General features: G+C 45.6%; 1 protein-coding gene across 3 annotated transcripts; it reads left to right on the top strand.

Annotated features, from left to right (window-relative positions):
• Nucleotides 1–1,234: 1,234 nt before the first annotated feature.
• Nucleotides 1,235–17,419, top strand: il15ra (interleukin 15 receptor subunit alpha). 3 transcript variants are annotated; one of them, XM_049020618.1, is made up of 7 exons: nt 1,235–1,518; nt 6,860–7,063; nt 7,270–7,290; nt 12,031–12,441; nt 13,074–13,121; nt 16,803–16,875; nt 17,250–17,419. In XM_049020618.1, exons 1-7 carry the CDS (start codon nt 1,425–1,427, stop codon nt 17,335–17,337), a joined length of 939 nt encoding a protein of 312 aa, XP_048876575.1. In that variant the 5' UTR covers nt 1,235–1,424; the 3' UTR covers nt 17,338–17,419. The 3 variants fall into 3 exon arrangements, with proteins under 3 accessions (XP_048876575.1, XP_048876567.1, XP_048876556.1); XM_049020610.1 differs by lacking the exon at nt 1,235–1,518 and adding an exon at nt 1,626–1,858 and having other exon boundaries at nt 17,253–17,419; XM_049020599.1 differs by lacking the exon at nt 1,235–1,518 and adding an exon at nt 1,629–1,858.
• The last annotated feature ends 694 nt before the right edge of the window (nt 17,420–18,113 follow it).

Here is an 18,113-nt window from a genome sequence, read left to right on the forward strand (position 1 = left end):
AAGAGGCAGGTGGACAAACAAAAACCCCACAAATTCTGACTAACTCCGAGCATTGACTGTAGAGATTCGCAGTTCAAAAGTGAGTCACTAACTCCCTCTACTGGCGGCTTCGCGTTACATCAGGATGATTTAGGGTGGACCGGACAACTTGAATAAGATGCTGGCGATTCAAAGTCCCTTTTAGCCCGGGTATTCCCACCCCCACCGTTTGCTATTGAAATGCGTGACACCCGCTCCCACCCTGTCTAATTCTCCTGTCTAACAGTGTCAGTCATAGACCGTTTCAACGATGCTGATGCATCTGATTACCAGTATTAAGAAGGAAACGACAATTTTGGAAACCGAAACGTTATTTATGCAATGCTTTGTAGTTACCTATTACAGTTTAAGAAATCAGAGTGAGGTACATATTCCTATTTAGCGTTTCTTGCTTCCACAAGCTTTGGGTTTTTTTTCTGTCGTTAACTTTACGCCAGCAGAAGCAACTCGGTCACCCTGCGCACCCACGTTAAGAGTCCGTCAAGGAAATGTGCTTCTTTGTTTCGCACAAAATTTTGCCCCACATAATTATAGAAATATAGAGTGTTGTTACTATCGCTAATAGTTGTATAACGATTGTCGAGCGTCTCATGTAAATCTTATTCGCTAAATTACCCACCGTTACTGGCGGGCGTCCAAACTCCCAGCTTGTCACTTTTTTTCGTGTGGTGTGGCACTTGTTTAATACTTAGGAACATACAAAAGAACATAAGACATGCACGAGGAAGTCATTCGGCACATCAAGCTGCTGGAGAGATTTACTTGATAAAGGCTCAATGAAGGAGCCTCGAGCTCCGTTGTATAAATAAGCCTAATTGTCATTCGCCGCCGCCCTGGGCCGGGCTGCCAAGCGCAGCAGTGGCGATGATATATGTTCCCAAGTACCTTATATGTTCAGGGGGACAACATGCAAGTTGACACGTGGCAACTGCCCTCCCTCGAATCGCCCCATGCTGTGGAAACCTCTGGGATCTGTTTTATGTTATTGTTGTTTGTGGGTTTGCTGTTGTTGATTTTTTTTATTTTTTATTTTTAAAGCGTAATAAAGCAACTTGCCAAATTCAGTTTCGGCTTCCTGCTCTCGTTTGTGTCTTTACCCCGATAGCGGCACAATAACATACAACCTTGGTAATGTTTTGTTCCATTTTTTCCTCACATTGGAACTTTGCCAGTCAGAAGAACTATAACAGCTCCAAGCGTGTTTAGGAACGAAAGTGAAAGTATCTTACTTTATGCGCAGTAGCTGCTTTCCTTGCGTATCGAAATGAATTAACAGAACCACCAAATGAGGGGACCTCCAAGAATTTACTTTATTACAAACATCGCTAGGGGAATGTGAAGTTTCATGGTGTGTTTTTTGTCGGATTTCACTGGAATGCGTTTTTATGATGACTTGCCATGCTTATCATCTTTCAGTTTTTCTTCTACTCTCCGTCGGCGTTTCTTTGCATCGGAATCACGTCTTTATCAGCGCAAAAGGTTCGTGATTTATTTAAAAACGCGCTCTTTTCGCATGTTGACTGTTGTGTAACCGGCTATTTCCCCATAGCGCAGGTCTCTTAATCATTGATTCTGGTTAAACATATTGGTCTCTTCTTAATGTTGCGTGAAACGAAACGAATGCCGCGCACAAAACAACAAATTAGATGCAGTGGAAATGGTGTATTAAATGCGATCATGCGGATCAGTGGCGACACGTATAAAACGTCGCTTGGGTTTGAACCTGCGGCGACAGTCTGTTTGCTGTCTGCGCGATCGCTTCCCGCGTCAGGCAGCTGGAGCTGCTGTTTCCTGAACCGGGCACCAAATAAGTATTTTGGTAATTATGATTGTGCTGCTGGATTTCTCTCTTTGTGGATTGGTATGCGTCTGGGACTTACGTTAGTTTGTGGACACGTTTGAGGCATTGAGATCAAAGATCAAATTGGGTTTGGGCTGCAGCCAGCTTAATTATGATCTGATTAACTTAGCGATTAAATATTATAACGATAATTATTTGCAATGTATTTATCGGAATCTTATTTATTTATTTATTTATTTTTGCTTTTGCGTTCAGTACAAAATAACCATTAAATGCACACACAGAGAAATGATTACTGGGAAATGGGGACAGTAATCATCAGGTATCTTCACTTTCAGTCGAACTTATTTACCCAGTTTCAAGGGCGTAGATTGGGGTATGCATGGACGGGAGGGACATGCAGGGGCGTAGGCTGCATAAAGACATTTGGAGTGGGGGGTGTATATCGGTCGGGACCAGATATGTGACGTCACGTGGCATCAGTAAACAGTTAGTTTTGTATTCGCAGACTTTTACTGTTGGACTTACAACATAGAACGTGATATTAATGTAACCGGGTGGGAAAGCAGTCTTTATTTTGTGCGTTAGCATTGGTTTGAAGTGGGGGGGGAAATAATTAAGACTGTGTTTTCGCTTTGGGAAAGGTACTCCCTCTATTTTTAAGGTGGTAGCCCTGTGTGCGTTGAGAATTGGCCCTGAGGTCGTTATTTTTTGTTATTCCCCATGAGCCGCCCTTTTGGTGAAAACAAGCACGCAGTGCCGCAGTGATCCTCGCGGGTTAAATGTAAATTTCCTTCTTGATATCGAGATGTAATGTTAAAAATAATATACTAGGCCTATGTGTCTTTGGAGGAGATTAGTGACAGTCGGGTTAGCATCTGTTTATCAGTAAAGCGGAATGCAGTGTAAATGTGTTTTTTTTTTATTAATTCACATTAATGCCTAGTTTTTTGTTTCATTGCATCTTTGTAATCCATGAACGGGTGTATGAATAGCCTGGCGCTTTCATGTAAGCCGTTCTGAGGGGAACGAACCATGCAGGGAGAGATGCGAGATACTGAGATGCGAGTTAAAAGGGCGCTATATTACATGAGTGTATATCCTAGTATTCAAGACCAACGGTTGTATGTAGTTTTGTATTTGCTTGCGCAGTTACAGTTTTACACACTGTAAAAAAAAAGTTCGATTTGTTTTATTACTAGTATTTGCTGCTGGGGAAAGTTGATCTGCACCCGTGTAGTGATACTGCGTATCACTGTACCGCACGGTAAAGTTTGTAAAGGAAGGAACGGGGAGACTCCGCTCAGTTGCATTTCCATTTTTTTTGGCCATCCAGCAAACAAAGAACCCCACATTATTTGTGTTGGTCTGGGGGATGCTCATTGCACTGGCTACATTAAGAAAAATTAAAAGTTAATCCAACAAACAAAAGATTCTTTAATATGCACTGCTCTCTTGATTCCCGGTTCATGATGTTATGTTACTTAACAAAGGTTTTTAATAAAGAATGTGAGGGGGATGATTTTGGAAACGTGGTTTTCCTTCCTTTCAAAATAATCCCTTAGAAACCACATTTTCTTTTTAAAGACTCGCTCAGCATATTTTTTTGCCTGTAAATGAATGGTTTATTGTTGCTTGTTCAGTAGCCACACTTGGGTCACAAAATCTGCTGCCAGAGGTGTTAATTAGTCACCCCTTTGCCAGAGCTGACCTGTACACCCCAGTTATGAAATCTTTCCGGGATTACAGTCACTATTTATGATGATGCAGCTGAAGTGTTTTTGATTGCCAAGCCTCTGGTTTTTCCCTGGTTGCTTTGGGAGTCACAAGATCTGATGGCTGCTATCAAATATCGTGACCCCTGTGTCGTAGTTAACCTACAGTAAAGTCTGAGCTCATTTTGGTCATGAAACCTTTTTGTCATGGTCTGTGCTTGATCTTAACCATAAAGGCTACAATACATTACAATAACCAATAACCAAAATCTTAATAAATTTAACAAACAATTAAAAAATTTGCAAAAATGAGCATTTCTCACTATTTATGCCATTTTTAGATATATGCCTATGATATCTAACGGCAGTATTCTCACGTTATTCTGACATAGGCTAGGCTACAGGAAACAGGCAAATGATTAGCAGACAGATTAGCCACTGTGCAGCTGGAATGTGCTCACACAGAAATGTTCATTTCGCAAACAATTTAAGCTCATAGACTATAAGCAAAGAGTTTGTTTAGAAATGGTGGTTATTCAAAATATTTAAAAATCATTACAATAAACTAAGTATAAGCAGCAAAGGTGGATGGAAATCCACCACAGCAGTTTGGTGACAGTTGGGTTTACATGGGTTGTGTATATTAAGGGTGTCGTGGTGGCATGTCCTGATTAAGGAGTCTTACGGCGTGAGGGTAGAAGCTCCTCCTAAGTCTCTCTCTTTTTGCCGTAATGCTCCTAAAGCGCCTGCCTGATTTCAGCAGCTCAAACAGACAGTTACTGTGATGAGACGAGTCTCTGATGGTCCTGGTCGCTCTGCTCCAGCATCTCCTGGTATAAATGTCCTGCAGAGATGGTAGAGAAGATCTGGTGCAGCACTCTGCTGCCCGAATCACTCTCTGTTGTCCCTTAATGTCCAATATACAGCTGTTTGCGTACCAGGATGTGATGTTCTGGCTCAGGATATTTTCCACAGTGCCGGAGTAAAAAGTCCTAAGAATCGCTGAAGTAACCCGAAACTTCTTCAGCTGTCTTTGGTGGTAAAGGTGCTGCCTCGCCTTGCTGGTCTGGTCTTGGATGTGTTCTGTCCATGTCAAGTCCTCAGTGATGCGTATGCCTGGATATTTGAAGCTGCTCACTCTCTCCACTGCAGTCCCATTGATGTAGAGGGGGACGTAGGACCGCTACGTCCTGGCACCATGATGTCAGGTTATCCACCTCCTCCTTGGAGGCTCGTCGTTGGAGATGAGACCCAGCACTACTGTGACGTCAGCGAACTTGATGGTGGAGTTGGAGCTGTGTGTGGCCACACAGTCTCTTGCGTAGAGTGTGTGGAGGAGAGGGCTGAGCACGCATCCTTGAGGAGCCCCTGTGTTGAGTGTGATGGTGTTGGAGACACAGTCACCTACTCTCTCCACCTGTGGTCTGCCTGTGAGGAAGTTGAAGACCCAGACACACAAGTGGTTGTCCAGTTCTAGCTCCCTCAGCTTGGTGTACAGACTGTGGGGGACTATGGTTAAACAGAGAACTGTAGCCGATGACCAATAGTCTCACATAGTTCCCTTGCTTCTTGTCCAAGTAGCTGAGGGTGGTGTGCAGAACGTGGGAGATGGAGATGGCGTCCTCTGTAGATCTGTTGGGGTGGTAGGTGAACTGGAGTGGGTCTGCAGAGCCCGGGATGGAGGATATCATGAAGTCTTTAATAAGTCTCTCGAAAACCTTCAGGACCACTGCACCACTGGTGCAACTGGCCGGTAGTCATTCAGGCACGAGGGCTTACTGTTCTTAGGTACCGGTACAATTGTGGATCTTTTAAAGTAGGTGGGGACCACAGACTGAGCCAGAGACTCGTTGAAGATGGAGGTTAAGACTCCGGTCAGCTGGTTGGCACAGCAGCGTAGCAGGCGCCCGGAGATGCCGTCCGGCCCCGGCGCTTTCCTGGTGTTGAATCGCCGCAGCGCCCTCCGCACGTCACGCTCTGCGAAGCTGATGACGTCACCGTGCTCTGCCAGCAGGCTATGGCTGGCGTTAGCTGAGTAGCCAGCGCTAACATGATTAGCCTTGAAGCGGGCGTAGAACACGTTGAGTTCGTCGGCAAGAGCAGAGTCGGCACTCGAAGCCACGGTGGATTTGCTTTTAATTAAAGTCTGTGATAGTGCGTAGTTCGTGCCACAGCTGTGGTGCGTCACTCTGGTGAAAGTGATCCGGAACTCCCTTGACTTTGGACCGTTAACTTGTTCGTATGCATGAAAAATTATGAAAGACGAGTCTACAGACTATATAACTTTATTCATTGCTCAAGGTTTTGTGCTCTTAGACCAGGTTTTGCACATCTCTAGGTGCTTACACATCTGTCGGCGAACTCCAGCTCGCTACCGCTTCTCCTCTTTGCCAGTGCAGTTTGTCGTTGTTCACCTTAACACATTAAATAATTTAGCAGTTTTTGTACCTGGTACACCCAAGATTTCTGGTACTGTGATTGTGGCCTCTTTGAAGATGTTAGGTGTTTGGCTCAGTGGGTTGGGATGCTGTGTCTGATCAGAAGGATACTAGATAAACCCCGGAATTGGTAGAGTGATTTCACTGTTTGGCCCATAAATAAGGCTTTTAACTTCCATTTGTTTCAGTGACTGTGGATTTGGATAAAAGTATCTGGTAAATAAATGAAACATAAAGAGTTAGGACACTGTATGCCTGAGGTGTATTTTTACTTTACAAATATTGATGTTAAAACTAAACGAGAGTGACAGTGCTTCCGCAAACACCATGTTAATGGTGAGTCGAGATTCGTAAAGATGTCTGGGAGGGAGCCAATGTAAAAGCATAACTGGGAACCTTATCTAGAGTGAAAGGGAGGACAGCTAAACAGGAAACGGGAGGAGTTGGATTTAGAGAAACAGATAGATATGGGAGCAAGGTGGGGGAGAGGGAGGAGGGGGGAGGAGAAGGAGTGAGCTTAGCTTTCAAATGCTGCTCTCAGCTGTCACACCGAAGCATCTAGGGCTGCACCATTAATCATCTGCCAGACGTTTTCAAGAGGAAAACATGCAGCATAACAGAGGAATCACACTATCAACAAAACGTATTGTACCCCTTTAAGGGTACAATTACGTGTCCCTGAGGCTGCACCCTCATAAGTCGGCGTGCTGCCATCTCAGGCCTGATGCCCCTGGGGATAGATAGGGCCTCCTCCTCCTACTGAATTTGTGGTTGTAAAACAGCAAAGAGCAATAGAGGATGAGAGAGCAGGCAGCTAACAGGGTAGTGAGCGGATCCTATGTGCTGTCTCTACCTGGCTTTTGCAGAAACGTGCTCGGATCCCCCCCCAAAGAATCACACCATCCAGAATGAGCCAGGAGTGGTCCACATGGAGGACAGCCGGTACCGCTACAAGTGCAATGAAGGCTACCTGAGGAAGGCCGGCACATCCAGCCTGATCTGGTGCAAGAGGAATAACAACTTACTGCAGTGGTACAACGTCAATGGGTCCAAAGCACTTGTCTGCATACGTAAGGGCTACTCCACTGAGTACAAACCAATGTCGTCTCTGATCTTTAAAGCATACTGTAATTTGCTAGTTTGGGACTTGGATACCGCACCACTGTGCCTGCATGGCTAAATCCCAAGAAAAGCACTGAAATGGTTGTGTGCTCTTTGGTCCTGAAAGAGTGAGGGCACATTATCTAATGCAAATTTTTCTCTTCTCCATGTGCAGGTTCTCCAAAGATGGTACACGGTAAGCCGACATACTCTGTGTGACCAGTAGGAGGTGCCTGGTCCAGCATAGCACTCACTCGCACTCTACATGATGGGGGCTTGGTACCCCTACACTGCTGCTGCTCTCAGCTGTCACACCGTGGCATCTAGGGCTGCACGATGCATCGTTTTTCTGCATCCATACCTATATGCGATCTCATCCTCACACGACAATGATTCTGCCATGTTTGCATGAGCGAGGAGATCCACCGCATCAAACCAAGCGCTCCCCACCCAGCTGAAGAATCCAGCATAGACCAGCATAGCTGGTTTTACCAGCATGGCCAGCGTAATGCATGGACCAGTTTCACGTCCAGCTACACCAACAGCAAGCCAGCACTAACCAGCATCAAACCAGCATAGACTAGCATGGAAATCATAAGATAAGATAAGATAAGATAAGATAAGATAAAGCTTTATTGATCCCACACTGGGGAAATTTATTTATTACAACAGCCTGAAGATAAACAGCAATAAAGAACAAACCAAAACATAAAAATAGAAATAAACAAGAAAAAATTATGATGAAAAACGTGAACATAATTGGACATATTGGAGATATCCAGAGACTAACTGCACAGATGTAATGATACAGCAGGTCCTACTTGCATGCTGGATTTAGTGGTCTTTTTTTGGTCTGGTCATGCTGGTCTGTGCTGGTTCTTTACTAGCAGGGTTTTGCTCTCTTATCTGTATCAACAAATGACAGGACTGCTTTACAGAAAGAGCGGGTCAGGAAAACGGGTGTTACAATAAAACGCAGACGAGGTTTAAGGAGCGCTTAAGGAGTGTTTTAAACGCATTTAATTCATAAGAAGGTTTAAAACAACTGGTTTAAGCTTAAGGTTTCTAAAGGCAATTACCTAAGTATAAGATGAATTATTGGTTGTGTCTGGCACTCTATTTTATCATCTTAATGAAAACTTCCGTGTTTTGGCATTCAGCCATAAGCAAAATTTAGGCTAATCAAACAAAAAATACTTTAATATGCATCGCTCTCCACTATTCGAGCTTCAAACTTCGTTTGGTGGAGACTGAATATTTTTTTTCTTTATCTGTTGCATGATTTCATTTCACCTAACAAAGGTTTGAATAAAGAATGTGTCTATTAAACAGGATATATAAAATGCAAAGTTATACAGATGCAACATGGCAAAGAAATGCCACTAAATTACGAGACCCATGTTATGATTGATTTACAAATTAAGCATTTTGTTTAAGTTAATTATGATTAACCATTCATCATTGGAAATGAGCTGCTCGTTAAAAGGTAGGAGAGTGCCCGTTCCATTCTGTAAGGTTGATGTGACAGTCCCCTTTCAGTAACATTCATATTCTGGTACCAGGCAGACTGAGGCATCGTGAAGAGGGTGGCAAACAAACACGAACCACCGCACCTTAGCCACAACACAAATAGTAAAATGGCAGAGAAACACGGGGAGTTACACTAAGGACAGTAAGGTACACACGCGGTAGGGTAATTACACAATGGCTAAGACACGTCAGGATCAGGCAAGGACCAAGTACAAACACACGGAAGGGTACATGCGACAGCCAGGTACACAGAACAAGAAGTATGTATGCTAACAACAATTACACACTGGGGCTATTTACAAGTGCTCTCGAGCATGCTGGGTTTCCCCTGCAACTCCCTAATTAGATTACTAATTAGAGGCCTGATTGGCTGAACACCCATTCACCTGGGATTGAACAGCTAACCTAAAGGTTATCCCAAAAACCCGCATACACACGGGCCCTTTCTGGATAAGATTACCCACCCCTGGTTTAAACTAAATGTACAATTTTAAAGCCAATTATCTAAGTGTATCGCGAGTTGGTGATTGTTTCTGTAATGATACTTGGAGAACGTAGTTGTCCATAGTGCTTCTTCTAGGGATTTCTCACTCTGGGATCACCTCCTTGAGTAGATTCTTTGCCACCGAGGCGGCATCCTGGTGTTGGCCATGGGAATGCCTCCACCCACCGAGAAAATAGATCAATTACACCCAAACAGTGTCCGTAGCTTTGAGAAAGCATTAAACTGATTGGCAGATGCTCAAACAGCCCTCAGGACAGAATGTCACGGAAGGGTGCAGAGGAATGCCCTTTTCTACAATATACTTCATACAAACAATAAGCAGCATGTGGCTCAGTGGGCTAAGCCTGTGTGCCTGTAATCAGAAGGTCGCAGGCTCAAACCCAGCCTCAGCCTGTGGGTCCTTGAGCGAGGCCCTTAACCCTCAGCTCCCTGGGCGCCGCTACGGGTGGCAGCCCTTCGCAGACAACTTCCTCTACGGAAAAAAAAAAAAAAAAAAGAGGAAGTTGTGGGAGGCGTAAAGACAATTTCCCTACAGGGACAATAAAAGTATCGATTATTATTATTATAACATTTTTGCAGAAGTGAGCAGCTTCACTGGCAAATCTGGGCGCATGCCACACTCGGGTGACACGTAATCCAGGCTTTGACCATCCCTGGATACGCAGACCAAAGAAGACAAAGTTGGTTAGTTCCAAAGTGTCTCCATACCACGTTTCCATCACACCCAGCTCCGTTCCTCAGGAATTCACTCTCAGACGCACCTATTTTAATCAAAACAAGGTCATTGTCAAAAGACTCATCAGCAGTTGTTACCACCATTGTCTTATCGATTCCTATGGGATCTCTAGCCAAGCTCTTGACCCACTGGTCAGCAAAGGCATTTCCCTGACTGATCTCGTTGTTCTGATTGGTATGTGCCAGGCACTTGACACCTGACACCTGTTTTGGTAGCATAATTGCTTCCAATAATTGCCTCACTAACTGGTGATGTTACATTGTTTTTCTGGAGCTCATCAGAAAACCTCTACCACAGGGCACCATGGTCATGGCACACCCCAAAAGCATATCCTGAATCGGTGTCCACAGTTACTTTCTGGCTCTCCGCCAGTTTACAGGCTTGCTGTAACACCAACAGCTCAGCATTCTGGGTGGGCCAATACCTGGGGAATCGCCCTCCATCCACTAGTGATCCATCCCGGAACACCACTGTGTAGGTGGTGGCTGGTGACCCATCCTCCAATCTCAGGGAACACCCGTCTACAAACAGAATGAGATCCCCCTCCAAGGGGACATTAGTCAGATCTGGTCGGGGTCTGCTCATCCAATCTGTTACCTGCAAACAGTCGTGGGGCTCCAAACCTCTTCTCTGGGGAGCAGTGTAGCAGGGTTCAATGTAGAACACCACTCAAAAGTCTCATTGCCCAACGTTACTAACATACTTCGGTAGTGCAAGGATCGTGCAAGAGTTAGCTGAGACATTCTGCTTGTGTCATGATCATGGGCAGTGCATGGGAAACTGGAAGCATCGGTGGATGTAATTCCTCCCAGTATTATCAGTGGATCCTGCTTTCCTCAGGACGGTCTCCAAGGAAGATCTTCTTCGGCTGAGCTGGTCTTTGCTGGGTGAATTCCTGCCTTCGTCCACTGGTCCTTGGTCCGCCAGCCAGAAGCGTCCATCCTTGCTGCACATTGCCAAGTTATTTGCTCCAATGCGCATAATGCAATATGGTTTGCCACATTCCCACATCCCTTCTGTGTTAAAGTTCATGGCTTACATGTTTGCGCTTCATGATGCTCATCTTGAGACCCTGCAGCTCACTTGAGTTGGCTTTTCAATCTCCCACATTACACTGGCTTTTATTCTGTGGAAAATGAAAGATTTAACAATGAGTTTCAAACATACCGTGGGCTGGTACTTTGAACCCTCTTAAAAGTGATGAATGATCCAAAGAAAACCTTTGTCATTCACCGTGGAAAATGGCTGTTCGTCCAATGCAATCATTTCATTATTTCAGCTGCTATGTCTGCTGCTAACTTTCCACATTGATTAAGTTTCGATATTGGCTAGCAATATCGGCCGAGATTTTCTCATTGGGCTGATGCCAATATCTTGATTTTTAACAAATATCGCTCGATACGAAAATGCTAACTGATTTAATGCAGTACTCTATAGATATTAGATTCACCACCTAATCCATGTCAGGACACTTTAAGGGACAGAATTTGTAAATTACCGTTTCAATCAAAAGGACCTGGATTTCACTTAAGCACTGACTACTTACTGTGTACTGATTGGTCAGTCTGCTATAGTCATGCGTCAATCTAAAATTGTGAGAGAAAACTGCGATCTCGTACCTGAGTGAAAAAAAATTGTGATTCATATTTCACCAAGAATCTTGCAGTCCTAGTAGCTTCTGTACAAAGCTGTTAGTTCCCCCTCACAAAGACGCATGGTCAAAAAGTGATCATTATTAAAAACTGCATCATGATTTTACACTGGTTTACGAGCAGTTATTTACTTTTATCTAACGTAAAATCTTTCTTTATCATCAACAACTGGAGATTTGTAGGGAAAAGAAGCTATAGTATTTCTTTAAATTAGGTCTGTTTTTCAGCACAGCAGTGGAGTCTAGCGGAAACAATTGTATGAAAAGAGAAGATGTTATGGCACAGCAGTGGTCATCAGACCCTTAGTTGCTTATTTGTTTTAAATGAGATTTACACCATACAGAAGAATTAAGGTAGTTTGATCGTGGTCTTTGTATCAAAAATCAGTACTTTTACTAAAAATTTTGTAGCTGGTGAAATGCTATATATGTACTTGTATATATTAATATTTGAATTTCATGTGGCTACCATAAAGTCCATTTGACGTTTACTTTTTCTTTATGTTGTGAACAGCAAGAACCACAAGAGCAACAGCACACCCCACAACAATACCAGCCACTTCAACAGCAGCAACAACCACAACACCAACCACAGCCTCCAAAACAACACTAATAAGCAGCACAGCACCAACAACATCAACAACAAGCACCACAGCATGGACAACCACAACAGCCCTGAAAACAACAACGACAACAGCATCAACAACGTCAACAGCACCATCAACAACAACAGCTCCCAGCCCTGTAATGAATTGGAAGTCCACTGTATCACAATCCAGCATCAGTCCCCTCCCATCAAAGACAACAAAATCCTATTACCGCCCAGAGACGTCCTTCACCGATGTCATTACCAATGTGAAGCTTCACACCCCAGAACCCTCTCTTGAACCAAGAAACCCACCCGATATTCCAGGAAGCAGAAACGGTAAAAGATCAGTCCCATTTTCTGTCTGCATATACACCTTAGAGAGGGCTTTGTGCTGCCTGACTCACTGGGAACTGATTCATTCCTGCCTGGTGCATGTGTGAAAGAAGAATGGTTTCTAGTGCCTGTTTTTGCCAAAATTAGGGAATTCTCAATGGTCGTGGGGTTTCCTCCGGGTACTCCAGTTTCCCCCCCACAGTCCAAAAACATGCGGAGGCTAATTGGACTTGCTAAATTGCCCATAGGTGTGCATGTGTGAGTGAATGGTGTGTGAGTGTGCCCTGCGATGGGCTGCCCCCCCATCCTGGGTTGTTCCCTTCCTCGTGCCCATTGCTTCCGGGATAGGCTCCGGACCCCCCGCGACCCAGTAGGATAAGCGGTTTGGAAAATGGATGGATGGATGGATGGATTTACTCATATTCTTCTAATGGGAAGCCAAGCTTGTCTATATTACACTCCTATCTCCTCGGTCCACTATAGCAGTTTGTGTGGGCCCGTGATGCAATGCATAGCAGTTTAGATTTTGCATCCAGCATTCTGAAATCTATTTTTGGGGCTAAACATGTGACTTGAAAGGCATGAGTCCAAATACTGTGGCTGGTAGAGCAACGCTGCTCTTTTTCCTTCTCTAGGGCCCTTCGATCCACAGAAGACTTCGCCAAGTATTGCTGTGCAATCTAGTAAGTAGGAATAGCGTCTTGTTATAATTAATTTATAAAATAAAATAAATGATACGCCCCTGATCCCAGAGGGGACTTTTCTCACGCACAAACCAGATGCCAAAGGGAGACTTCCCAGATTTCCCATTTCAAATTGTCGTACACATCCTTTCGAATGCTCATAAATAAATGCACAAGCATGTAGTAAATGAATGAAATGACCACCCCTTCCCAAGTGGTATGACCCTGCTTCCCACTCATGTGTCCATCGCAACAAGACGGTGGCAACGCCTCCGAAAGTTTCGATAAAATAAAATGGTACAAACCTGCTTTGTGTTAAACGAAAGTGATTTTCTTTTGGATCTGATTTCAATTCTATCCAAGGTTGGTATTGCCGATACTGATATTTAGCGCTGACCCAGCCGGAACAATCACATGACAATTCTAATAAGTTTTGCTGACGGATTGATTGTTCCATTCCCCGACTGTCCCCTTTCTCCCCCCCCCTTAAGGGGGCCCTGCCCATTAGTAGTTCATATCCTGCTCCTAATACTAATAGGAGGTGTAATGCATGAAAATTTCAGCTTTACTTATAACAGGTGTCAAAAGTCGTAGTCCATAAAGTTTACAACGTTGCCTTGGGTCACAACTTCATTAGCCAGCTAGCTGGCCCTACAATATGTCACATAGCCTAAAACGCAGTGAATTTCTAGTGTTAACATGATGTCCGCAGAGAAAGACATTCTTATGTCTCTGGACAATCGTAGGGTCTTTGGCAGTTTGCTCCCTTTAGGAATCTTTGGTCTGATTTAACTTAAAGAATATCGGAATATCAAGGAAATAAATATTTGCAGATAATAATAAAACAGACAGCAGATAGCGCTGGGTTTGTGTTATTGCAAAGATGTGGTGCTTCTTGGCATGTTATGGCTGAGGTTGGCAAGTCAGTGGGAGGCGGTGTAGTGCTGGATGGCAGCACACAGGAAAGATCCTGCTGTTCAGTAACATTTATGTTTATCGTTGTGGAATGAGCTGCTGGCTAAATGTGCTCCAGCATAGCGCCCCCCGAAGTGGGTGGGCGGAATTGTTCATTATATTGTCCATTTTTGCCAGCATCCTCTTCTCTGCTACAGCCTCCAGTGGGTCCAGGTTCAGTCCCGTCTTGAGATGCCACTTCATCAGAGAAGTCTGTGGACAGACCCTAAGACCGGGGATTATTTAGTTTTAAATGCTCACAACCTAAAGAGTCAATGCATGGTTAAACAACATATGGCTCACATACTGTTTGCAAAAGGGCAGAAGAATAAAGAATATATGAATAAGAATATATGATAATTGGCTAGAAAATATAGACAAAATTGGTCAGAATGTGGGTAGAAATTGTCACGACTCGCGGTGCACGGAACGCAGAATGCAGGGGAATGAAGGATGGGACCAGGGACACGAACGAGGACTCCACGGGACCTGGGAAGACAAAAGAAATCAATGGGGCACAGGGAACAAAACAGGCACAAGGACAACAACCCAGACAACGGGAAACGTAGACAAACACAAGGGCACCAAAGAAGGAGACACAGGGGAAACACCAACAGGAGGAATGAAGGTACCAAGCAGGAACACAGGTGAAACAGACAGACGGGGAGCGAAAACAGGAGGCACCAAGGGGGAAGACGAGGAGGCAAAGGGCGGGGGGAAACAGGGAGCCCGAGGGAACCCTGGCGGGCGAGAGGCAGAAGTCGTCAGGCCAGCAGGCAACCGTGAGGGCGCACCCGGAGGGACCCTTGGTTAAAGCAAGGTAGGAGCCAGAGGGGACCTCGCAAGGGCTGTAGAGGTAGCCGGAGGAGGCGAGGAGGAAGGAGAAGGGGACCCTAATGAAGGTGAGGAGGGAGGGGAAGCTGCAGCAGGCGACTGCATAGCCACAGCTGGCAAAGGCGCCATCCACCAACGAGCCAGAGTGGAGGGAACCACAAGTGAACGGTGAGGCATCGAAGGCGGGGTCAAAGGCAGTCAACGAGTCAACGGAGGGAGACCCACAGGCGACCACCAAACAGGAGCCAGGGGAACCACAGGTGAGCGCTGAGCAGGACCGGAAGGACCCACAGGCGCCCCTCGAACCACAGCCCCGGAGACAGAGAGTGAGCCAAGGGGCAGGGTGGGCGGGACCCAACCCCAGCACAGGTGTCCCCTCCTTTTCCTGGAGACTGAGAGGCGGGGACCCGGTCGGGATCTGTCCTGTGAGGGTAGTGGAAGAGGAAGAGTCACTGGAGACGTTAGGGTGATCCCCGAGGGGTCCCATTCCAGCTCCTCCTCCATCTTCACTAAGGGAGGAGGAGTGATGGTCTGATAGTCTGGGACCTCCTCAGGGACAGGGACCATGGGAGCAGGGTCAGGGATTGGGGGAGCCAGAGGGTGTGGAGCCGCCGGGATGGGAACGACAGTGGGGGCCTTGGGCACAGGAACCACAGGGGGCGCTGCAGGCACTTCAGGCGCAACGGTTTATCCTGCGGAGGATGCTTGCTCCTTCCTCCGAAAGCAGAGCAGCTGACTCAGCATGACCTCAGTTCTCTCCAGCTCTCCCGGCCAGGAAGCTGGGGATATTCTGGAGAACTCCCCTCGAAGCTGATCTAGGAGCAAGGCAGCCTCAGCAGAGTCCTGCACCCACGGATCATCTTTTGTCCAGCAGTATAATCCCTGAAGGGCGAAGAATCGCCGGGTCAGGGTCTCGGATGCAGATGATGGCGAAGCTGCGGGCAGACTATCCTGAAGCGCAGGCGAAGCAGCAGCTGCACAGGCTCTGGCCCCGACTCGTGGAGGGCGGCGCAAATGGAGACGTCGGGCGACTACGGCAAAGCAGCAGATCCCGGAAGGGCTTCTGACACACCCCCCGTTTGCTATCCTTCCACTTTTTCCACCGTGCAGACGTAGTGGTGGTGACAGAGAATTCGGGCTGCACGGATGGCGGGAAAAGAGGCAGTTCACTGTCCAGGGCCACCTGCCTGAACATAGCCTCAGCCACTCCATTCCGCAGCTGTAGTAGCTTCTGCCATACTTCCGCCATAAGGTTCGGGTTGGTAGACAGGGACATTGATTCCAGGAGGTTCCTCGTCCGGATGGCAAGAGCTCGGGCAACGGGATTCTCCTGAATATCTGAATATATTGGTTGAGCCAATATAATATCTCTGCTACTAAACCGAGATACTCAGCCTTGGTTAGGTGAGGCATATTTTTGCGAGTTCTATCATTCTGTCACGACTCGCGGCGCACAGAGTGCAGAAAGGCAGGCAGGATGCCAGGAAACTGGAAATGCAGGGTTTAATTACAGAGACCACAAACCAACAAGCAGCAAGCACGGGTTGACAATACAATCACAGAACTAGGGATACAAACTCTGACGTGGACTTAAATGCACAAGACTAATGAAAAACAACTTGAAACAGCTGATGACATGGGGAATCCACATGAGGTTAACAAGGGGGGCGTGGCCACAAGAGGTTTAGGTGGGCAAGTCATAACAGAAATACCTAAATGGATTATAGAAACCTGTAAATTAATGAGAGTGAATGCTTGCAGTCCATGCTTCTTCTTGATGTGTCAGTCGCAAAAGAAGAAATGTTGGAGAAATTTCGTCATATGGAAACATTCTTCATGTGATGATTCTTTTTGCTCTGATTGCATGTGCTGTTGCTATCTGATTCTCTGCAGCCTTCATCGGCAGTGGAGCAATTGCAGTGATTGTGCTCATTGCCGTGGTGCTCCTGCTGTGGAGGCGGAGACGGTAAGATAGCGGTTTCCTTCAAGTCGATATTCATAACCTGTAAAGTATCTGCTACTGAAGTCCATTTCAAAAACATGTCAACAGCCTTGGTAGTTCTTACAGTTTTGAAGTTGTATTCATGTTAGCTGCATCTTTAACAATTATTCCAGTCATAAATATGCTGAGACTCACTGTATTGCTTTACAGCCACTGAAAGATGAGATTATATGCTACAAGTAACTTGGCAATGAATTCTTCAGTAGGTATGACAGTAGATAGAAAGTGTGCATAAGGCTTTAACTCTGTGACAGTTTTATAAATTGGGCAGAGCTAACCTCACGTGATGTTAATTCCTTATTTAATTCCATGCTCCTGTGTTTATGTCTTGATTTCAGCAGGAGGAATATACCTGAGCCGGTTATCATAACGGAGATGCGGGTACTCATGAATGTGGCCCAGCCGAACCATCTGGAAGATGAATAACAGCCAAACAGAGAAACAGCTTCTTTCAATGACGTCAACAATTAATGTTCTATTTTTTTTCTAAATAAATAAGTTAACAATGGCTCCTGTGGAATATCACTCAGCCAGTTTCATTTCTTACACAAAACATTTAGTCATGAATTCTATTACAATCCCCACTACACAGGCAACGTCAGAGACTATTACTACCTGCAGTTTGTGTAGGTTCAGGTGTCATGGCTGTGCAGAGCACGGATCGGGGAAGCAGGCGAGGAAGATGAGGAATCGGGAATAAGGGTTGTAATCAACATGTGGAAAGGCAGACAAGACAGAACCGTTATAACACTACAATGACAGAACTAGGGAAAAAAAACTCTGACGTGGACCTAAATACACCGAACTAATGAAGACAACTCGAAACAGCTGATAAACACTGGGAATCCACACGAGGTTAACGAAGGGGCTGTGGGACAGGAGGATCAGCAGGATTAGGGTGTGACAGAACCCCCTCCCCCAAAGGCACGCACATCGGGCGTGCCCCAGGGGAGCGGAGGAACAAGACCAGGGACATCACGGGACCTGGGAAGACAAAAACAAAATATCAACAGGGCACCACAGTGAATGACACAGACACATAGAACAGGTACAAGGAGAACATCTCTGACAACAAACGACAAACCACAGGGAACACAGACAAACACAGGCATCAACGACGGAAACACGAAAGGGGACAGCGGAGGAACAACATCAGGGGACACACTCACAGGAGGCACAAAGGGAACAAAAGGGAACAAAGG

Source organism: Brienomyrus brachyistius, chromosome 1 (assembly GCF_023856365.1).
Source record: "Brienomyrus brachyistius isolate T26 chromosome 1, BBRACH_0.4, whole genome shotgun sequence".
In the NCBI taxonomy this organism is placed as follows: Eukaryota; Metazoa; Chordata; class Actinopteri; order Osteoglossiformes; family Mormyridae; genus Brienomyrus; species Brienomyrus brachyistius.

Coding starts and splice junctions, on each gene's coding strand:
- il15ra (XM_049020599.1), top strand. CDS start 1,639: ATGTTGCGTGAAACGAAACGAATGCCGCGCACAAAACAACAAATTAGA. Junction 7,291..12,030: donor TTCTCCAAAGATGGTACACG/GTAAGCCGACAT, acceptor TGTTGTGAACAG/CAAGAACCACAAGAGCAACA. Junction 12,442..13,073: donor TATTCCAGGAAGCAGAAACG/GTAAAAGATCAG, acceptor TTCCTTCTCTAG/GGCCCTTCGATCCACAGAAG.